The 23952-nt window shown below is 45.2% G+C and overlaps 1 protein-coding gene across 14 annotated transcripts in view; it reads right to left on the bottom strand.

The window, feature by feature from the left end:
- LOC135915563 (receptor-type tyrosine-protein phosphatase kappa-like) overlaps positions 1 to 23952 on the bottom strand; it is a 682443-nt gene that overhangs the window by 325650 nt on the left and 332841 nt on the right. For 10 of the 14 annotated variants that reach the window (XR_011508500.1, XM_065448678.2, XM_065448676.2 and 7 more), the window contains 2 exons: positions 2180 to 2277; positions 1217 to 1243 (listed from right to left, as the gene is read on the bottom strand). Coding sequence is in view for 13 of the 14 variants with exons in the window: in XM_065448678.2 (XP_065304750.2) it covers positions 1217 to 1243; positions 2180 to 2277 (125 nt within the window). In the remaining variant the exon portion in view is untranslated. The remainder of the gene's footprint in view (positions 1 to 1216; positions 1244 to 2179; positions 2278 to 23952) is intronic. The other 4 variants (XM_070525411.1, XM_070525418.1, XM_070525413.1 and 1 more) reach the window with 1 other exon arrangement.

The following is a 23952-nucleotide window of genomic DNA, read 5'->3' as shown; positions in this document are numbered from 1 at the left end:
AAAGTAGGGACCAAATTGCAAGGGAGTTATTGGAAGCGTTTTATATTACAAAGAAAGGGTATGATTATGTTAGCCATACATCTATCGTATAATATTCCGCAGAAATGTGCTTTATCCAAAAGCATGTTATCATGACAATGTTATTCTGTCACACCTTGGCTTCCTGCGCATGAGCGGAAGTTGTCTTTTCTCCTATGCGTTTGCTCAGGCTGTCATTAAACTGTTGTTAGCTTGGCGCTTCACTGTCTTCCTTTCTTCTGCCCCTTTTCAAGAAATGTAGTTTGCGCCACGACGTATACCTAGGAAGACAAAATAGAGGGTACAAGCACTGGTCCAGTCTGTCTCTTTATTTCGTCACGTGTCTTGCGCCTCGCCGCAGTCAAATATGTATTATATACCAGCAGAACCTTTTGTTGGGCTAGTTGGTTCATGTTCTGAAGTGCTTAAGCGCCAAAAAGACGACACAAGAAGACACACGGACGAGCGCTTGTCCGTGTCTCTTGTTGTGTCGTCTTTTTGACGCTTTAGTACTTCAGTATGTATTATATACTTAGAGACAAACAGTTGCGTTGCAGTTGTTCTGCGTACCTGCTCTGTTTAGAGCATTTAATTAGGGCTCCATCGCTAGCTGCGAAGTTAGCACACTTTATATATCAGCGCTATCTAGCTGATGTAATGTACAATAACTTGAATATGAAGACCACTAGTTGCGATGCTTCTTTTATCCTTTGTTTATTACCAGGGTACCCAGTGGTTACGGATGAGCGATTACGCGCAGCTGACCAAAACCGAAAATTGGCATTAAAGAATTGCGCCCGAAAACCTAATAAAGGAATTACTCTTTGCGGCACTCTGTCTCACACGCTTTGCGAGCGCCAAGAGAAACCAGCCAAGTAAGAACAAAAGGGCGACAAAGCACGCAGTTGGCACACGGTGTGTAACACTGAAAGCGAGTGCGACACGGCTGGTGACTAAACGACATCGAGGGAGGGTGATTGCTGTCGGGAATAATTTTGATGCATTGACGTCACCTCACATTTCCGTTCGTCTTGTGCATTGCAGCCGAATTATTTCGCTATTCATTTGGTATATGTGAAAACAACTAGCTGGATGTGCCCCAGCTACTCCCAAATATCATCCATAAAAACAAAGAAGCGCACCAGTGCTGAACGAGCATAGCCGAGCGTGAAGTGCGAAATAAAAATTTGGCACTCACTGAGATGCCCGTGGTTATCCTGATCGGCTGCGGTCCCGTCCGTCCGTCCATCCAGAGAGCACAGGGATAATAGAGTAGGGTGATATTTAGACAGATAAAAACCAGAGGAGATCGCTGAAGGGCGGCATCCTCGTTCCGGATGCGTTTCCACTCGGATGATACATTTCAGCAAGGCGTTAGGTAAAAAAATAAAGCCGCCAGAAGAAAAATAAACCGGCGTTCCTTCCAAGTTGATTCACGGACCTTATTTTGCCACCTGGTCTCTGACGAAGATAAATCCGTGAGATATAAATTAAGAATAAGCGCGTAAGGATACACGTACACCTAGTTTTCACGTGTTCCACAGCAGACAGCCGCCGAGCGTTGTGGACGATTATTCGCCATTTGGCGAACCCACAGTGTTAATCTGTCTGCGGCTCTAACTGCCATTCGGAGTCAGGCACAACGAAAAAAATATTTCGTGTTGCTTGCAATTAATTCTATGCAGGATACGTCAATTCAGGATGCCACATTGTGATTTGTGCTCTTTCCTGAAGCACGAAGACTTGGAGAAAGAGCACAAATCAAAATGCACATTTGCTCTGAACATCACATCATCATATGTTAAACCTCCTAGTCTAACTGTGTATTCTTTACACTGAAGGAGGTCGGTTCCTGGTCAGAAATGCAAGTAAAACTGTTCCATAACGTTAGTCGTTCTTTTTGGTTTGAAATCTTTGCATGCAAATAGGATAAGAGACCAAACACTTTTTGGTTGAGCCAATATAAAAGCAAGAAAAAAGGGGGCCGTCCTGGTCTTGCCCGGAGAGTAAAACAAGCCAAGCTCATGAAGTCCATAAGACCACCGCGTATTCACTAGTAATTCGTGCAGCCTTTTTGCTCAAGTTTGCCTCTAAAGCATCGCTTCGTAATTTTATATTACCAAAACCGGTTCTTTCGGCGAACATAGCAAGTGCCAGCTACCTTTCCGTCTTCCACCAAGTTGGCAGCCATAATAAACTTGCAGATTTCCTCTTGCCACACCATGCGCCAGAAGTCTTGCACTGTCTTCTCCACTGGGCCTGCGCCACAGAGAAGCCACGCTGTATCCGTCCATGAATGCGAATGTTACGCCAATTTGAAAGGCAGCGCACTTGTAGAGGCATGCGCGAGCACCAAGCGCTGCAGTTTGTGTGTTTTAATATTGCGCATTTCTCAAATGTGTGCTCCCTTTTCAATCTATATGCCCATCAATACCTCATGAGACAGGTATAGCACTGTGTAGTTTTTAACTACTAATATGGGTGCTGAGAACGGCGTCATAGAAAAAAGTTAGGAATACCAATTAAAACGCAAAGGAGCACAAAAAAGGACACATACAACAAAGCATAAACGAAGAACGGGCAAGTTTACAATTGTACACGTGACAATCGTGCGAACCACAAAAGCCACATAAAAAAGAATTGATATGTCTCGTCATTTACCCTGTGTCATCGGCTGTTTATCTATATACATGGGTGTATATATATATATATATATATATATATATATATATATATATATATATATATATATATATATATATATATATATATATATCTTCTGTCGGTGCTGCGTTGCCCTTTCGAGGTCTCGGATTTCAACGGCCTCTTTTAGAAATCGCCCGTCAATAAAACGTGCCAATTTTCTGGCGGAGGTGCGGGGTATTCTCGAGCCATGCAACAGAACCCTACCAGGAGCAGGATCGCTAGACCGATACCGGAGCGTGAGCTCCGGTATCGGTCTCCGCGTCATATAGTACACCGCGTCAGCCGGAAAATCCAAGAACTTTCCCCTGACTTTGAGCCGTTATTTGCGAACGAGAACGACAGCGGGTATGGGTGCCACATCCAATACTACAACTAACTGTGCGACGGCCTGCTCCGGTACCTCCTCATTACACATTGCGAAAACCGCGCGTGCCAAGTCACTTCCATGGCGACCTTCTTAAATATTTGAAAGACTGCTGGCGGGCTTCGAGCGCGTAGCGGTGGTCAACATACGGGACGACGAATTAGCGCCAAGACGACGAAGTAGCGCCAAGACGTCTACTTCAGCCCTTTGGATGGTGCTCGCAAGTGATTCCAGAACCACGAAGATGGCCTGACATCATGGCGTGAGTTCTGTCGCAGCCTCTTGAACACCCATGCCAGCTCCGATTGCCGGGAAGGAGAAGAATGGACCCTCCAGTCTCGCATTCATAAACCTAATGAGAGTGTGCCTATATACGTGGAAGGCATGGTGCGTCTCTTCAGGCAAGCTGACCCTACCATGCCTGAAAACAAGAAGCTGCGTCACTTGATGCGAGGAGTGAAAGAGCAGCTTTCTGGTGGACTCTTTCGTAGGCCTCCCAATACGGTTGCCGAGTTTCTTACTGAAGCCTTTGCCACGGAGAATGCCCTGCACAAACACTCGCACCAGTAAGATCGGCAAGTGAATCTCTCCTCTGCTGCCAGTGGACTAGGAGCTCTCACGACCGGCGTCGAGTCGCTTCGCGAGATTATGCCATCGATAGTCCGCGACGAGCTGCGACAGCTGGATCAGGTGCAGCAGCCTCCAGCCAACAGCTAGCGGCATGCCTCACGATGTCCAGCATGCGATCGGCGTACCACGATGCGAAGCAGCACTTCTGGCCGCTGCACCAGTTCAGGCGTTTGCAACTGGACCAGACGCACAACATACGCTGACGTTTTAAGAGGCCCCGTCACCGATGACACCTCCTACTGTGAGCAAATACCAGCGTGACTTATGCTTACGCATTCGAGCACCCTATCCCAGGTAACACCGACGCCGCTACCTCCCATCACCCCGTATGTCAGGCAGCAGTTCAGCGCAGGCGGTTCCTTATTTTGGAGAGACCCGACCAGTCGTACGTAAATAAGACATTTGGCCCGACCGACGACCGCTCTGTTACCACTGTAGTGAGGCGGCTCATGTCTACCGAAAGTGCCAGTACCACCGCCTTGAACTTCAGTGGTTTCCTATTAATTCACCTCAACCGCCTTTCGGACAACGGCCCCCTGAGATTGAAGATCTTATCACCCGACAGCGCGCGCCACCGTTATCAAGGCGCCAGTCGCGATCGCCGTCACTCCGACCATCCTGTTCGAGAGGTACAAGTCGGGTTTCGCAAAGACGATGTCGGCGCCTGGAAAACTATCGCCAGCGTCCATTCGAGGCGAGGCCGTCGACACTCGACGTGCGCATGACCTCCATTGGACGCGACCTCAGACCGACGGAGAGTTGACGACACCGGCGCCTTAAGCTGGAGACAAGTTTTCAATGAACTGCTTTTCAATGTGCTGATCGACGGTGCAAATGTTACTGCTTCAATAGACACTGGCGCTGACTCCTCGATTATCAGCGAAAAACTGGCAACCACTTCATAGAAAGTTGTTACGCCTTGGAGAAGGACGCACGTACGGACAGCTGGCGTACACGTCGTCAAACCACTTTGTGTGTGCACTTTTCGAGTACAAATTCAAAATTCTACGTTTCCGATGAGTCCGCTTGTTCTCCGGGAATGCTCCTGTGAATTGATACTTGGAATAGACTTTCCTCGCGAGTATGGCGCCATCATCAACCTCCGTCAACGTTGTATTTCGTTCTCTAAAAACAAAGCGAGGACACGAGATGCCTGCCGCCACAGAGCCGCTCTTAGAATTTCCGGCGATAGCGGAACAATTTTTAAAAATTTTTCCCTAATGTGCCCTATAACAGCTTTACGCCTTAATATTGAAGCACTTGTGTTACGTTAAGAACGTAAAACCGAAAAACAAAACAAAATATCTCCAACATCGGTACAAGGTCCAACCAAAAAAATGAATTATTCAGAGATGGAAGTCAGATAATGAGCCAGTAGTAGAACTGGATATATCAAGATCATCACGCAAGTTATTTTGTTGTGCTTCAATACCTGTTATAGCGTTAGAGGTGCAAGAGCAATTCACGTAGAAAATGCAGAACTACGCAAGTTAGGGCGACGCAAGCACGATGTTACGGCTGACAGCAACCGCGGACAGGAGAAGTGGTTGTGAATTAATTTGTACAAAAATAAGTAATCACGGTATTTCCGCCTTATTTCTAGGGGTCTAACATTAAACATGCGCACTACACCATCATAGGCGTAAAATACACGGCGTCGGAGAAATCGATCGTACAGGATACGAATGAAACATCGCTGAACACAATCAATTTTTGCAACATTGGTCAAATTAATACAGTTCCGTAAAGCAGAACTAAACTCTAACTTCAAGCGGACCAAACAAGAATACAAGAGAATAATGCAGTTCACATTCGTAAACTTTTTAGTCATCCTTGATATGAGGCCTAACTTCCTCTGAGGTACATTAACGACGCGTGAAACATGTTCGGAAGTTAGCCGGGGAGTCAACCAATATTCCTAAGACGCGCGTAGTACTCGCTCGTTTCAGAGGAATGTTGTCAAGTCAATATTCGGATAGTAAAGGGCACATTTTTCGATTAAACGAAACAAGTGACTCATTTGGAATAACGCGCAAAAAGTTGGAAGCACAGCAGAAATAACATCTTGCTGTAATATTTCACAATCTTGCACTAATTTTATTTCACAGTGAAGTTTAATACCGTCAGCGTATAAAAAGAGACGCGAATAGCGCCAACATTCTTCAAGGTTATTAACAAAGATATTGAAAAATAATGGGCCTAAGATCGACCCTTGCGGAACACCCGAAGTTTATTCACAAGGTAAAGAGTACTTAGCATCAACGCGAACATATTTTTACCGAGTTGACAGGTAGTCTTTAATAATCGTGCATAGGCTAGCAGCCCTAGAGAACTCTGGCAGTTTATCAAGAAGAATAGAAAAGATGAAGTGTCCATTTCTGTGCTCGAACACAACGGGTCTCTTGTTCATGACAGTCTAGATAAGGCAGAATGTTTTAGCTCCTTCTTCAGTTCTGTTTTTTTTTCTGCGCGCGCAACTAATACTGATTCAATGCTTCACTACGGGCTTATCGGAGGGGAACCCATCAATGACATCGTCTTCGACAGGAAAGGTTACAACTACAACTTAAGCGTTTCAGTACTACTACTGCCAGCGGTCCCGATGATTTGCCGAACTTTCTGTTTTCTGCTTGTGCGGGCCCGTTGTCTAAATACCTTTATGTGCCCTTTGCCAAGTCCTTGAAATGAGTAATGTTGCCTGCAGACTGGAAAATTGCCAACGTTGGTCCTATTCCGAAGTCAGGACCTCGAAAATATGTCTTTCATTTCCGACTTGTGTCCTTGACTAGTCTACTTTGCAAGATTTTTGAGCACGAGCATGTACATTTTAGCAACATCTTCACTCACTTAAATTTGTTTTCGTTATTGATCCCTCAGCTAAACACATTTCGAAGTGGTTTTGCTTGTATTACTTAGCTTACAGAATTAACGCACGACCTAGCATCCACTCTTGACAAAGGGGGTTGTGTAAATTGCATCTTTTTAGATTTCAGAAAGGCATTGACCTATAGTCGGGTACAACTTTAGAAAAAATGGGGCGTTTACTCCTCCGAGGCGGATCCACACGAGCTTCCACCAATGGGCGCGCACTCTGGACTAACGTCACGAGCCGGACGGCCGGTGACCCCGCCGACGGAGGAGATAGCCGCCCGCGCGTGGCACTGGGCGAAGTCGCATCAGCTGTGTGCTTCAGCCCCTCGTCAGAATGAATTCCAGAACTGTTTGTGATGGTCTATCATACCGGAAATATTACTGCGAGCTTACGATGCGGCACTTGGGTGTGTGAAATATTTTATCGTAATGAAGTCCGGAGGCTCGAATACTTAAGCCAAGGCGGGCCGCTCCCACATTGGCACTGTGAGGCCAAGCCTTTCAGCGACGTCATCGGCCCTCTGGGTGGCCCTTACTTGGCCCCGAAACAATGGGCTTTGAATCCTTTTTTTTTTAAATTATGGGTTTTTACTTGCCAAAACCACTTTCTGATTATGAGGCACGCCGTAGTGGAGGACTCCGGAAATTTTGACCACCTGGGGTTCTTTAACGCGCACCTAAATCTAAGTACACGGGTGTTTTTGCATTTCGCCCCAATCGAGATGCGGCCGCCATGGCCGGGATTCGATCCCGCGTCCTCGTGCTCAGGAGCCCAACACCATAGCCACTGAGCAACCACGGCGGGTGTTGAATCCTTTTCTCCCGCTGTGTCCATTCTTCAACGAGGTTCGGGAAAGTCGCGGGACACCCCACCACCATATGTTGGATTCCAATGATGCCATTACAATCGTTGCAGTCCATCTTAATCTCCCTCTCTGGATATATTTTATTAATGTGGTTTGGTGTGGGATATGTGCCGCGTGCGTTTTAGTGAGCACCCGAAACTTCTGGCAGGTGATTTCACCCAATAGTGGCTCACATCACAAATCACTAAGTGATGGGAATCAAGCTCCAATCAGTGACAAGGAATGCCCAGTCGTCTTTAATGAATTTTTTTCAGCTATATTCACAATATAAGACCATTCAAATCTGCCGGAAGTCACTGATCTAGATTACCACTACATGCAATCCATCGATGTAACAGAGGATGGTATCACAGGTCTCATAAATAACCTTAAGTTGACTACTTCTTTGGGTGTCGATAATATTAACGCAAAAATTTTAAAGAATACAGTCACGTTATCTAGCAAATTTTTATGCAATATTTTCCGCCAGTCGTTGTCATCAGGCCAGCTTCCCTTAGACTGGAAAATTGCAAAAGTGATACCAGTCCACAAAAATGGTAGCAAGAATTCCCCAGAAAACTATCGGCCGATGTCATTGACAAGTATTTGCTGCAAAATGCTTGAACATATCATTGCATCTCACATATATCATCATCTGAATCAAATAATTTTTTCTTTATTAACCAACATGGGTTTAGGAAAGGTTTGTCATGTGAGACGCAGTTACTAGAATTCACTACAGACTTGCATTTTAACATGGACCATAATCTTTAAACAGATTGCTTTTTTCTCGACTTCTCCAAAGCCTTCGACCGTGTGGCTCACTGCCGTTTAATTTCCAAGTTATCCGTTCTCAAATTAGACTGCTTAACGTTCTCCTGGATTCGTAACTTCCTAACAAATCGTCAGCAATTTACAGTAGTTAATAATTTTACGTCACCCCTTGCATATGTCAGTTCCGGTGTACCGCAGGGTAGCGTACTAGGACCCTTGCTTTTTCTTATTTACATCAATGATCTGCCCAATAACATCTCATCCTGCATGCATGTTTTCGCCGATGATTGTATAATATATCGACCAATTCGCAGCCTTGATGACCATCGCATTCTTCAAGAGGACCTTCATCTCGTTACCAAATGGTGTGAAGACTGGCAAATGAAACTTAACTCATTTAAATGCCAACTAATGACATTCACGCGAAAAACATCAACTCATAGGTTTTCCTATTATATGAACTAAAATATAATATCTCAGGCATCAGCATATAAATATCTAGGCGTAAATCTTACACCGAGCCTTTCCTGGGCCTTTCACATTGCAACCATATGCGCAAACACTTCCAAATCTCTTGGGTATATTCGCCGCAACTTGCGTAATTGCCCGTCTAACATACGTAAATTAGCATTCATATCATTTGTACGCCCTCAGCTCGAGCTCGCGTCCCCTATATGGTCTCCCTACCATGAATACCTAATCCACATGTTAGAAGCCATCCAAAACCGAGCTAGCCGATTTATTTCCCGAAATTACAGCTAGTAGTCAAGCATTACTCAAATAAAACTCGACCTTTCCCTTCAATCACTGAGTTGCCGACGTGACATAGCACTCCTGTCCTGGCTCCATAGATATGTTCACCAAATCAAGCCACCAAACTTGCCACTGGAACGCGCGTCTTGCACATCACGACGACTTTATAATGATTTAAGCCTCACTCGCTTTTACGGCAACACTAACTCGTTTAACTTCTCGGCTTTACCACGAGCGATTCGGTTATGGAATTCGCTTCCTAATAGCACTGTCGCTCAAATGAGCAATGATAAATTCAGACAACTACTGAACCTACAGTCTTCACCATAACAAATATATTCATCTGTACATATGTCATGTCATATAATACGTGACTTTCTTGTTCATTGTGGTTTGAATTTTGTTTGCTTTATGTACTCGCGCTATGTACGTTATTTTGCGCAAGTGTTACATCGCCTTTTGTGTTAGGGTGAATTGTACTCTTCATTCCTTTCCCGCTAACTCTTTGTATTGATTTAGCGTTTTTTAAACACTGTTTTGGAAGCATGTGATCATTACAAACATTTTTAGCTCTAAAATTTTTTAGCGCACACATATCTGCTTTCTCTTGTCATTTGTTCGATGACGCCCCCCTTACTCAATGCTCCCCTTGTGGCATGTAAGGTACCTTGAAATAAATAAATAAATAAATAAATAAATAAATAAATATTATAGGATTGAGGTCCCTACCCCTCGCGTTATCCTATGGGCGCGCTCTTAGAATATTGCGGCGTGATCTTAAGGATAACAGACGCCGTGGCATCATCTGAGGTACTACTTAACGGCTTCAATTCACAGAGCTTTTGCTCAGTGGCGTCGTATACATAGCATTTCCTACCAATTAGTAGCTTCTTATATATTAATTTAAATGGTACGTTCTGACTTTTTCCGTATTCGATGAGAGTTTTCCTGGCGCAACGTGTAGCGGGACTGAAATTTTCACTAACAGAGATACGCATTTCTTTTAGCATGGGGCGGCTCGATAATATTTCTTCCTTCGTTTCATAGGCAGCAAAATTTACTATCAAAGGACGAGACTTCCCTGGACTGAATCTACCAATACGATGTGCGCGCGATATGCTGTCACTAGTTATTCTTTGGCTTAGAGTGTTTATTAGAATGTCCAGTATCTTTTCCTCCGATTGAACAGCGGATTCGGTGGCGATGTCCGTCAAACCATAAAAAAGTAGATTATTTCTACGAGAGCGGTCTTCCGCATCATCCAGTCGGGAGCGTAGGAATGCAGCGTCCTTTGCTATACTCCCAACCGCTTCACGCACGTCACCGAGTTCATGCTGCCATTTTTCAAAACTACCGGTCTGATTTTCTACAGTCGCAAGTCTTTCTTTAATTTCAGATATCGCTTTCGCCACCGTTTCCTGATGCGTTTTTAACTCTGTAATAGTGTCCAGCATTGCTTTTTGGTTATCCTCCATTCTTTTAGACCTTTGATTCTAATAGCGTAAGGTTTTCAGAACTTAGGATAATGTATCTGATTGTTGTTCTCTCAGGGGACCGGGATTACTGTCAACATCACCGCACAAAAGCAATAACAAAGAACAAAAAGGACCAAGCACTGCTTCTGGGCATGGAAGCGCGATTATAAATGGATCGTCGGATTTTAGTCTTGATATGGAAAGGCAACTAACCTGTGGCACGAAAAAAATAATGCGTGAGGCCATCATTCCTGTCGTGCGTCCATGCTCACAGAAGATTTCGTTCGGAGCGCCGGATTTAAGCTGACTCGATATCGGCGCAGCCGAAGACGCTGAAGATGCGCAATGCACATCAGGTGACAAGTGACCTGTGACGCAACCACCCTGCCAGAGAAGGGCGACAGCGTACGGAGACATGGAAGCTGGGAAAGCACCCGCCAACACAGCTTCGTCGCAAGGGTCACCAACTGTACCGTTGCCGGTGAGGCACTGGTCGACAGGGAGCATCTCATTTGGTGGCAAGCAGCAGTCGCCAGGATAAGATGAGGCAGGTGAGGCACAGATGCCTTGAAAACTTGCTTCCGTGGTTAACGAACCATTGTAGAGCGCTCCACCGTGACGAGAGACGGCATGGCATTCCCAGCCAAGGACCAGGCCACCGAATAACTGTGGAATGAACAAAAAGATGCGTGAGGCCATCATTCCCGTCGCGCGTCCATGCCTACTGAAGATTTCGTTCGGAGCGCCGGCTTTAAGCTGACTCGATATCGACGCAGCCGAAGACGTTGAAGATGCGCAATGCACATCAGGTGACAAGTGACCTGTGACGCAACCACCCTGCCAGAGAAGGGCGACAGCGTACGGAGACATGGAAGCTGGGAAAGCACCCGCCAACGCAGCTTCGTCGCAAGGGTCACCAACTGTACCGTTTCCGGTGAGGCACTGGTCGACAGGGAGCATCTCATTTGGTGGCAAGCAGCAGTCGCCAGGATAAGACGAGGCAGGTGAGGCACAGATGCCTTGAAAACTTGCTTCCGTGGTTAACGAACCGTTGTAGAGCGCTCCACCGTGACGAGAGACGGCATGGCATTCCCAGCCAAGGACCAGGCCACCGAATAACTGTGGAATGAACAAAAAGATGCGTGAGGCCATCATTCCTGTCGCGCGTCCATGCCTACTGAAGATTTCGTTCGGAGCGCCGGCTTTAAGCTGACTCGATATCGGCGCAGCCGAAGACGTTGACGATGCGCAATGCACATCAGGTGACAAGTGACCTGTGACGCAACCACCCTGCCACAGAAGGGCGACAGCGTACGGAGACATGGAAGCTGGGAAAGCACCCGCCAACGCAGCTTCGTCGCAAGGGTCACCAACTGTACCGTTGCCGGTGAGGCACTGGTCGACAGGGAGCATCTCATTTGGTGGCAAGCAGCAGTCGCCAGGATAAGATGAGGCAGGTGAGGCACAGATGCCTTGAAAACTTGCTTCCGTGGTTAACGAACCATTGTAGAGCGCTCCACCGTGACGAGAGACGGCATGGCATTCCCAGCCAAGGACCAGGCCACCGAATAACTGTGGAATGAACAAAAAGATGCGTGAGGCCATCATTCCCGTCGCGCGTCCATGCCTACTGAAGATTTCGTTCGGAGCGCCGGCTTTAAGCTGACTCGATATCGACGCAGCCGAAGACGTTGAAGATGCGCAATGCACATCAGGTGACAAGTGACCTGTGACGCAACCACCCTGCCAGAGAAGGGCGACAGCGTACGGAGACATGGAAGCTGGGAAAGCACCCGCCAACGCAGCTTCGTCGCAAGGGTCACCAACTGTACCGTTTCCGGTGAGGCACTGGTCGACAGGGAGCATCTCATTTGGTGGCAAGCAGCAGTCGCCAGGATAAGACGAGGCAGGTGAGGCACAGATGCCTTGAAAACTTGCTTCCGTGGTTAACGAACCGTTGTAGAGCGCTCCACCGTGACGAGAGACGGCATGGCATTCCCAGCCAAGGACCAGGCCACCGAATAACTGTGGAATGAACAAAAAGATGCGTGAGGCCATCATTCCTGTCGCGCGTCCATGCCTACTGAAGATTTCGTTCGGAGCGCCGGCTTTAAGCTGACTCGATATCGGCGCAGCCGAAGACGTTGACGATGCGCAATGCACATCAGGTGACAAGTGACCTGTGACGCAACCACCCTGCCACAGAAGGGCGACAGCGTACGGAGACATGGAAGCTGGGAAAGCACCCGCCAACGCAGCTTCGTCGCAAGGGTCACCAACTGTACCGTTGCCGGTGAGGCACTGGTCGACAGGGAGCATCTCATTTGGTGGCAAGCAGCAGTCGCCAGGATAAGATGAGGCAGGTGAGGCACAGATGCCTTGAAAACTTGCTTCCGTGGTTAACGAACCATTGTAGAGCGCTCCACCGTGACGAGAGACGGCATGGCATTCCCAGCCAAGGACCAGGCCACCGAATAACTGTGGAATGAACAAAAAGATGCGTGAGGCCATCATTCCCGTCGCGCGTCCATGCCCCTTAATGAGAATGTGGCTCTAGTCGTAATCGAACTTATTAAGAGCATTGATTAATGATAGTACAAGCCTACGCTCCAACGTCCAGTCACGATGAAGAAGTAGATCGGTTTTATGACGATATTGAATTAGCGATAAGAAAAGTGGAAACTCGGTATACAGTAGTAATGGGCGACATTATTGCAAAAATGCGGGAATAGAAGGCTGGTGAAAAAGCAATTGGCAACTACGGCGTTAATTCTAGGAACGCTAGAGGAGAGATGCTGCAGAATTCGCAGATAGGAATAAGGTTCGAATAATGAACACCTTTTTCAGGAAGCGTAGCATCATAGCGTGGACCAGGAAAATCCCTAATGGTGAAACAAGAAATGAAATTGACTTCATACCTTTTGCTGATCCCAGCATAGTTCAGGATGCAGAAGTGATAGGTAGGGTAAAGTGCAGTGATCATAGGTTAGTAAGGGCTAAGATTCACCTCAATTTGAAGAGAGAAAGAGCAAAATTGGTTAAGAAGAAACAGCTCAACCTAGAGGCATTACGGGTAAAAGAAGACAAATTCAGGCTGCCACTTGAAAACAAATATTCAGCCTTAGAACATAGATGATGATGACATAGAGCTAATGAATGATACCGTGACTAGACTAGCTTCAGAGGCAGCAGTTGAAGTAGGAGGCAAGGCACGAAGACAACCAGTAGGCAAGCTATCCCAAGTAACAAAGGACTTAGTAAAGAAACAGCAAAGAATGGAATTGTCCAACTCAAGAGATAGGATAAAATTCGCAGAACTGTCAAAACTGATCAACAAGGCGAAAATAAGGGATATTCGAAACTATAACGCGAGAAAGTATGAAGAAGTCGTAAAAAATTAACGAAGCCTGCAATCAGGGAGAACGAAACTTGGTACAGTACAAACCAACCTGGTGTTAACAGCGCAAACCGTAGATGACACAGGAGACGCGAGGACGCCGCAAGCGCTGACTTTCAACAACGTTTATTTCAAACAAACTAGGTTTCTTATACCATTGCCCACACGTGTAACACACACGTGATCGCGCATTATGTGAAACACGCACTTTTTCTGTTTTTTTTTGTTTTCAAGATAGTGATTGTACGTGCAAAAGCTCAAGTTCTTTTTTTTTTGTCGGTAGCAAGGACGGCGTGCTAACGCATTGATCACGAAGTCTGGTAATGTCGGCTGCCTCAATTATCTCCCGGACCCGCTGATCATTGTGTTTCTTCAGCACTTCACAGCGTCTGAATTCTGCGGTGCAAGCTTTAGAGGGGCAATCCCTGACACGAAAACCTAGATTCCTGTTAGCCTGCTCGACGCTAAATTTATGTTCCTTTAGTCTTTCTTTTGTGCATCTCTAAGCTTGCCCTATATACTTTTTCCACATTTCAAAGGTACGGAGTAAACCACCGCTTCTGTACACTCCACAAATCGATTCTGGGGATTTATTGTGCACCCTTGTTGCTTTATCGGCTCTTCAGCATTGATGCGTCGGCAGAGGCTTTTCGGTTTTTCCGGGGCAGTAAGCACTACATTAACTCCAGCTTTGCGCCCAATCTTTTTCAAGCGATGAGATAGGTTGTGCACGTATGGCAGGGCCACGGTCCTTCGCTTTTCTTCCATTTTTTTGTTTCTCGCCACCTTGCTCGCAATGGGCACGCTCGAGTTTTTGGTTCTTGTTCATTTTTTCTGCAACAGACACACGAATGTGCGACGGGTAACGAGCCCTCGTAAGGTGGTCAACCTGCCGACGAAAACTTTGTTCCATCGCGTGGATGCACAATTTTTTAAGAGCATTTGTTAGACAAACGTTTGCAATTGCTCTCTTCACCAGTTTTCAATGCGCTGATTGGAATGGCAGTGGCACGTTCTTGCCTCTGGGTTCATAGGCCCAGTAGACCTTCCCCCTGGAGAGCTGGAGTCTGAAATCAAGGAATCTCAAAGATCCTTGTGTGGGGACCTCGTGGGTAACCGCAAGCGGCGAACCGAAACACTCCGGACGGCTTGTTCCGCTTGGTCTGGAAACTCTTTTGTTATGTTGACGATAACTTAGTTCTGTGTGATGACTCTGGTGCGAATTCAGATAACGCCGTTTCGCAGGCAATAACATGCTTTAGTCATGCGCTTCAGCCGCTTGCTGTTACCCACGAGGTCCCAATGCAATGATCTTTGAGATTTCTTGACCTGAGACTCGAGATCTCCAGGGGGAAGGTCTGCTCGACCTATGAACCCAGGGGCCACAAAGCGCCACTGCCATTCAAATCAGCGCCTTCCAAACTGGTGAAGAGAGCAACTGCAAACCTTTGTCTAACAAATTCTCTTAAAAAATCGTGCATCCACGTGATGGAACAAAGTTTTCGTCGGCAGGTTAACCGCCTTACTAGCGCTGGTTACCCGTCGCACCTTCTAGTGTCTTTTGCAGAAAAAATGAGCAAGAACCAAAACCTCGAGCGTGTCCATGGCGAGCAAGGTGGCGAGAAGGAAAAAAATTAAAGTAAAGCGAAGGACCCTGGCCCCGCCATAAGTGCACAACTTATGTCACCGCTTGAAAAAGATTGGGCGCAAAGCTGGAGTTAATGTAGTGCTTACTGCCCCGGAAAAAACGAAAAGCCTCTGCCGACGCATCAATGCTGAAGAGCCGATAAAGCAACAAGGATCCACAATAAATCCCCAGAATCGTTTTGGCGAGTGTACAGAAGCCGAGGTGTATTCAATACCTTTGAAATGTGGAAAAAAGTATATTGAGCAAACTTCAACATGCATCAACGAAAGACTAAAGGAACATAAACTTAGCGTCGAGCAGGCTAACAGGAATCCAGGTTTTCGCGTCAGGGATCGCCCCTCTAAAGCTTGCACCGCAGAATTCAGACGCTGTGAAGTGCTGAAGGAACACAATGACCAGCTGGTACGGGAGATAAATGAGGCAGCTGAGATAACCAGACTTCGTGATCAATGCATTAGCACGCCATCCTTGCTCCTGACAAAAAAAAAGAACTTAACCTTTTGCACGTACAATCAATATCTTGAATGCAAAAAAAAAGAAAAAAGTGCGTGTTTCACATTATGTGCGATCACGTGCGTGGGAAACGTGTGGGCAATGGTATAAGAAGCCGTCTTTCTTTCAATTAAACGTTGTTGAAAGTCAGCGTTTGTGGTGTCGTCCTTTCCTCTCGCGTCTCGTCTACGTTTTACGCTGTTAACACCAGGATGGAAAACCAACAAGCCCAAGCTGCTATTCTTAGGACCAACCAAGATATATGCCCTGAAAGATAAGCAGGGTAATATAATAAGCGATGTTGAATATAGTAAAAGCAGCGGAAGAATTCTACACTGACCTGTACAATACGAACAGGAGTCAGTATACGTCCACAAGCAACACTAATGAACAGGATACAGAGACTCCTCCAATAACTAGCGATGAGGGCAGAAGGGCCTTGCAAGAGGGGAAACGAGGAAGAGCGGCAGAAGAAGATGGAATAACAGTCGGTTTATTCAAAGATGGAGGAGACATACTGCTTGGAAAACTCACGGCTCTTTATACGAAGCGTCTGTCGACTGCGAAGGTCCCAGAACGGTAGAAGAATGCAAACATTATACTAATCCGCAAAAAGGGAGACGGTAAAGAATTGAAAAATTATAGGCCCATTAGCGTACTCCCAGTATTACATAAAATATTTACCAAAATAATCTCCAATAGAATAAGGGAAACACTGGACTTCAGTCAAGCAAGGGAACAGGCGGGCTTCAGGAAAGGATATTCTACAATGGATCACATGCATGTCATTAATCAGGATATCGAGGAATCCGCAGAGTACAATAAGTCACTCTATATGGCTTTCATAGGTTGCGAAAAGGAATTTCATTCAGTAGAGATACCAGCAGCCATATAGGCATTACGTAATCAAGGACTACAAAACGCTTACGTAAATATCGTATAAAATATCTACAGAGGTTCAACAGATACCTTAATTCTACACAAGGCGAGTAGGAAGATACCTATAAAAAAGGTGTAAGACAAGGAGACACCATCTCTTCAATGCTGTTCGCTGCGTGCTTGGAAGAAGTATTCAAGGTATTAAACTGGGAAAGTTTAGGACTAAGACTGCGCGGCGAATATCTCAGCAACCTTCGGTTTGCCGATGGCATTGTTCTATTCAGCAACACTGCAGACGAGTTATAATAAATCATTGAGGACCTTAACAGAGAGAGTGTAAGAGTGGGATGAAAGATTAATATGCAGAAGACAAAGATAACGATAAATCGCCAGGCAAAGGAACAAGCGTTCAGGATCGCCAGTCAGCCTCTGGAGAATCTGAAGGAGTACGTTTACCTAGGTCAATTTATCACAGGGGACACTGACCATGAGAAGGAATTTCATAGAAGAAAAAAAATGGGTTGGATCTCATACGGCAGACATTGCCAGCTGCTGACTGGAAGCTTACCATCGTCATTGAAAAGGAAGGTGCACAATCAATGCATTTTACCAGGGCTGATTTATGGGGCAGACACTTGGAGACTGACAAAGATGCTTGAGAACATGTTAAGGACTGTGCTAAGAGCGATGGAACGAAGATTTCTAGGCATAACGTTAAGAGACAGAAATAGAGCGGTTTGGTTCAGAGAGCATACGGGTATATACGCTACCCTAATTGACATCAAGAGAAAAAAATGGAGCTGGGCAGGTCATGTAATGCACCGGTTCTATAACCCTCGTACCATTAGGGTTATAGGATGGGTGCCAAGAGAAGGGAAACACAGTCGAGGACGGCAGAAGACTGGGTGGAGCGATGAAATGAGGAAATTCGCGTGCGCAAGTTCGAATCGGTTGGCGCAGGACACGGTTACGTAATTGGGAAGCGCAGAGAGAGGCCTTCTTCCTGTATTCGACATAAAAGAGGCTGATCATGGCGATGGTAATGATTATGGATGATTTATGACATTAATCTTCGGCCGCTCAGACCTGTAATCCTTTACTAGGGCCATAAACGTTTTGGATCGCACTTTACGCGTTCTTCGACAAACTTAAACTATGCGTCACTGTCTCTGCGCATTACGCATTTCACGTGGCTTCTGAAGACACTAAATTCTTCGCACCACTCCAATGAATCTGTTTTCTTGAACCAGCTATAGTACCTTAGCTTTTTACGGAGTATACCGCCTAATTCCTTAGAAAACCATGTAGGATAGCGAGCAGGACAAAACTGTTTGCAGGGCATGAAGGCTTCCAAAGCACATTTTACATTATCAGTAAGGATGCTAACTGCTTTGTTGCTATCTGCGGCATGGTACAATTAAGACCAGTCGGCATCATTCAAGTAGAGGCAAAAACCTAGATAATCGCCGTTTGGAAAAACAAATGAGTGAACAGGCTCGCTCAACACACGAATCACCTCTAGAAAAATTGCGAATTCGTGCGGTCATACCAGCCGCCGTTCACAGCACCTTGGTCAACGCCACAAAACGACACTACGGGTCGGTCACAATTTCGGAGAATCGACGCATGGCGCACTCTCGATAGGCGCCCACTCTCTTTTAACTGCGGAGGCGCCAGCCACATTTCGCGTCATTGCTGGCATCGCGACACATCATTTCTACCTTTTCGTCCATGGTCCTACAGTCGACGTGCAAATTATGACTCCATGCTACGCCGCGACGAAACTGCTTTTCAGGGACCTCCAATGGCGCACCCGAATGACGAATCTGTGCCGCATGTTCAGTCCGATTTCGGCCGTCTGTCCCGCTCTCCAACCCCTCCACGTCAGATGACTTCCCCTACTGGACGTACTTTTGCTGACCTCCGAGGACAAAGGTCGCCCAGCCCACGCCGGGGAAACTGAAGGCGGCGACCACTTGGGGTAACGTTGCAGGCCCACCTCAAGACAATGAAAAGCCCCCGACACTCTCGCCGCAGAACGACGTGACGCCAATAAACCCCGACACCGAAAGAATTGTAAGCGCCGACGTTGATGTTTTGGTGGATGGACAGCTGGTGACAGCATCAGTCGACACTCGTGCCGAATTCTCTATAATGAATCAGGAACTCGTCCTCCACCTGAAGAAAGTAGAAACACCGTGGACGGGACCCCACGGAAGGGCGGGCGGCGGGCAATTACTGATGCTATTGGAAAATGTACTGCTAGAATTAGCATCCCGGATTCTTTTTTCGCGGCCGCTTTCATCGTTCTTCCTGTGTGCTTTAAAGATTTGATTATTGAAATGGATTTACCGAGATAATGACTTTTTACGCAGATCCCGCACGTTTCGTGAAGCAGCAAGGAGCCAAGGCACGACTGACTGCCCCATCAACGTCAAGGAACAGCGTAGATTTCATCTCGTTCTGCACACTGTCAAGATCGCTGATTCAACGGCCAGGCTTCCCTAGCTACCTGGCGCATCGCCGCACGGCCCACCAATCAGCGTGGGAGGCTCGTACCGGCTGCCTTTATAACGGACGGCATTGCGGGCGGCAGCTCAGTTTGGCAGCGGCGCGCAAGCAGCGTACAGGTTCACTCACCCACCCGTTTTTGCGCAGATTCCGCCCGTTTCGCCAAGCAGCAAGGAGCCGAGGGACGACTGACTGCCCCATCCACGTCAAGGAACAGCGTAGATTTCATCTCGTTCTGCACACTGTCAAGATCGCTGATTCAACGGCCAGGCTTCCCCAGCTACCTGGCGCATCGCCGCACGGCCCACCAATCAGCGTGGGAGGCTCGTACCGGCTGCCTTTATAACGGACGGCATTGCGGGCGGCAGATTAGTTTGGCAGCGGTGCGCAAGCACCGTACAGGTTCGCTCATCCACCCGTTTTTACGCAGGTAAGAATTGGGTGTTGTTGAATAGTTTTTCTACTGCTGCGCACTGGTGCCAAACTTTGACTGTAACTTTGACTGTATCTTTGCGTGTAGTCTGTAAGAATGGCAGGTAATGCTAAGGAAATTACGAAGGCTCTTGAAGACTTCAAACGGGAAATGAGATTGGAAATGCGTAGTGTGAAGGACAGTGTTAAATTTTGTAGTGACACGTGTAACGAAACAAAGACAACCGGCGCTGACGTGAAGGCCCTTCGACATGAAATTGGTGAGCTGATTAAGTTCAATGAAACCCTGCAAAATGAAAACAAGCACTTAACGCGGAGAGTTGAAGAGCTGGAGCAGTACACTAGGTTAAATAACTTGGAAATAAAAGGCATCAAGTCAAACGGGAACCCTGTTGACATAGTCAAGAAAATCGGTGACGTTCTTAAAGAACCAGTTGCTAGCCATGACATTGACACGTATCACCGGATCCCAACGCGCAAGGCAGGCGAGACCAATATCTTGGTTCGCTTTCTTCGGCGAGATAAGCGTCATGCGTTTCTTGCTAAGGCCAGGAAGCAAAAGGTTACAAATGACCAGCTCGGCTTATCTGGCACCGACAGCGTTTATGTAAACGAGCATCTTACGCAGACTAACAAACAGCGGCTTGGTCTTGCTATTGCCCGCAAGAAAGAAGTGGCATGGAAGTTTGTCTGGACGAGTGGGGGCAAGCTTTTCGCGCGGAAGGATGAACACATGGACGCTGTTAGGATTCAGGATCTGGCTGATCTGGCGAAGATGACCACAAAATAACATTGCTTTTGCAACATGCTCATCATTCCTGACTTATCACGATGCTTCTTCCACCTACCTGTACAAGATACAATACTGATCATATTCATTCTAGCTTTAAAAGTATGAGCAAAAAATATTTTTCGGCTTTTCATTTAAATATCCGTAGCATGAAAAACAAATGCGATGATCTTGATTTATTTCTAGGATTGCTGTCAGTGAAGTTTGATGTTATGGTTTTTTCTGAAACATGGTTCGGCACTGATGGTGACGTGTGTTGTTTCGATGACTATACTTACAATGGTTTATCAAGGCCCCATGAAGGAGGCGGTGGCCTTGCTGTATATGTTAAAAAAATGTCATTCGCACTCTGTCGTTAGCGATGTTAATGTCCCAAACCCCAACATTGTGTGCTTAGCTATATCGTTACAGAATATAATCGTTGTTGCTATATATAGACCCCCTCAGGGTAACAAATCAACATTTTTTGAGTTCTTCGACAGCCTTTTCACTTGTCTTGACTCTACTAAACTACCTTTCATTTTAATGGGGGATTTAAACATTGATCTATTATCAGATGATTCTCATTCAAGGGAATTGCAGAGCCTGATTTCTTCTTACGCTTGTATGAACTATATCACCTTGCCTACTAGAATAACTTGCAACACGGCCACTTTATTATTTATCTGCATCTCAAATGTTCAGCCTCCAAGCACTGAATCTGGTCTATTATCGTTAGATATCAGTGACCATTGCCCATATTTTGTTTCATACCTCTCAGATTAAACCAACTAACAAATGCTGTTACGCCTATGACCAGAGATATTAATGATTTTGCTCTGAACGAGTTTCGTAAACTAATTGAAGGTACCAACTGGGGATCTATATACGAGATATCTGAAGTTAATACAGCATATTCTCAGTTTATTGATATTTTCTTAACCCAATATAACGCAGCTTTCCCACAAATAGAGAGAAAAAATAATGTTAAGAATTTTAAGAAGCCTTGGATGAACAAATCACTTCACGCAAGGATAAGAAAGAAAATATGTATCATGAGTTCCTCCATATCATAGATCTAGCTCTGCTTTGTCAATTTAAACAATTCAGAAATAAACTTAACAAAGACTTAAAAAATGCTAAATCTAATTATTATATAAGCCTTTTTTCTCGTATTCAAAATGATAGTCGTAAGGTTTGGCAAGAGGTTAATAACTTGAAGAATAAAACAAAATGCACACAACTTAGTGAAATAATTACAACTAATAGTAAATTAACGGGCCGTGAGCTATCAAACGCCCTGAATGACTACTTTATTAATGTCGGTTCACCAAATCTTTCTACGCATACTCCGGTTGATAGTTTTATGGGCCTCACCACTCCATTACTGAATCCTATAGCACTCGCACCAGCAACCCCTCAAGAAGTAGCTACATTAATATTATCTTTAAAGAATGATGTATCCGCTGGATATGACGATATAAAAGTAATTCCCCTGAAGTATGTATGCAACGTTATATGCGATGCCTTGTCACACATTATAAACCTTATGTTGTCAACAGGTGTTTTTCCGGACAAATTAAAATTGGCCCGTATGGTTCCAATATATAAAAGTGGTGACATAAATAAACTGTGTAATTACCGACCTATTTCAGTATTACCTGTTCTATCAAAAATTTTTGAATGCATTATTAATTCAGGGATGGCCAATTTTCTCCATAAATACAATGTCCTTGCTGATTCAAAGTATGGGTTTATAAAAAATAGATCCACGTAACAAGCGCTATTAGTTGTTAAAGACAAAATAATAGATAACATTGAAGGTAAAAAATATACACTTGGTCTAGTTTTAGATTCTCGCAAGGCCTTTGATTGCGTACATCATGATACTCTCCTTAAGAAGCTTTGTGGCTACGGGGTTCGCGGTGTTGCGCTGAACCTGTTGAAAAATTACCTGAGTAATAGGTCCCAATACGCACGAACAAATAACATCTCCTCCGATACACAGACAATAATGCACGGTGTCCCGCAGGGATCAATACCAGGGCCTTTATTATTCATCACATATATCAATGACCAAGCCGATATATATGTCTCCAGATTTGGTAATGTACGCTGACGACACAAATCTTTTCTTTTCCTCCCGCTCATTACTCACCCCCCAAAGTATGGTTAACACTTATTTACTGAAGCTTCGTGATTGGTTACACGTAAATAAGCTTAGTTTAAATTTAAATAAAACAAAATAAATTCTTTTTAAGCCGATCAACACCGTGGAACGTTATTCGATACAGATTTATTATGATAATACAAATATCAGTCAGGTTTCTTCTCAAAACTTCCTCGGTGTGTGGTTTAATGAAAATCTCAATTGGTCTGTTCATGTCTCAAAACTTGCTTCTGAACTAAGCGAAATTGTTGGTCTGCTCTTTAGGATTTGTAGTCTCTTACCTGTTTGGTTAAAAGTGTCCATGTATACCGCACTGTTTTTTTTTCAAAACTGTCATATTGTAATCTTGTATGGGGTACGACTACTTCTTCAAATTACCATAAACTACTACTGCTACAAAAAAGAGCGTTGCGTGCTATTGAGTTCTATTGCGGCGCACCACATAAATTACGTACACAACCCTTGTTTGTTGAACCAAGCATACTACAAGCTGAACAAGTGTATTATTTACGGCTGTTACAATACATTCATAGAAACAGTGTGTACTCTATTGGTGACAATACTATAAATTACAACCTTCGTGAGGTAAAACTACGTGTACCACGAACATGCCCGAATTATGGTAAACAAAAGCTAAATTTTCAAGTACCCAACGCCTTCAACGAATTTCCCTTTAGAGATGATTTCTTTTTATCTAAAAAGTGTTCAAGAAAAACATGAAACGACGTTTGATTGAAGGCGAAATTCAAATGTAAGTAAATGCATCTACCGCCTCTTTATACATACGTTTCTTTTTATTTTTGTTGCGGACAAGCAACAATAGTTTGCTGCAGTTCCATGTTTTCGTGTCTTAATTCACCAGCCATGTACGCATTGTATTTGTACGTGTATAATTTTGTGTGCTTGCATATACCCTTGCACATGTTTGTATTTTTGCCGAATTAAGTTTCACTGTGCGCATTGTAGCGTTGTTTTGACATATATGTCACGCCTTCTATGTATATTTTTTTGCATTTATATTGTTACTGCCAACTGTATGGGTTAGGGGCCTTGTCAGGTGTCAGGCCTTACCGCCTTTTGTCCCGGTCCCCTATTTTCCTTGAAAAGAAGAATAAACTTCACATATGTGTTTACAAATGTGTTTGCAAAAAAATATGGCGCCGTAATTAACATTCCGGACAGCATGGTGACGTTTTACAAGAGCCCGTGTTTTATCAT

This window comes from Dermacentor albipictus, chromosome 9 (assembly GCF_038994185.2).
Source record: "Dermacentor albipictus isolate Rhodes 1998 colony chromosome 9, USDA_Dalb.pri_finalv2, whole genome shotgun sequence".
Lineage (NCBI taxonomy): Eukaryota > Metazoa > Arthropoda > Arachnida > Ixodida > Ixodidae > Dermacentor > Dermacentor albipictus.
Note: the sequence above shows the minus strand (reverse complement) of the source record. Positions and strands in the feature narration are given on the sequence as shown.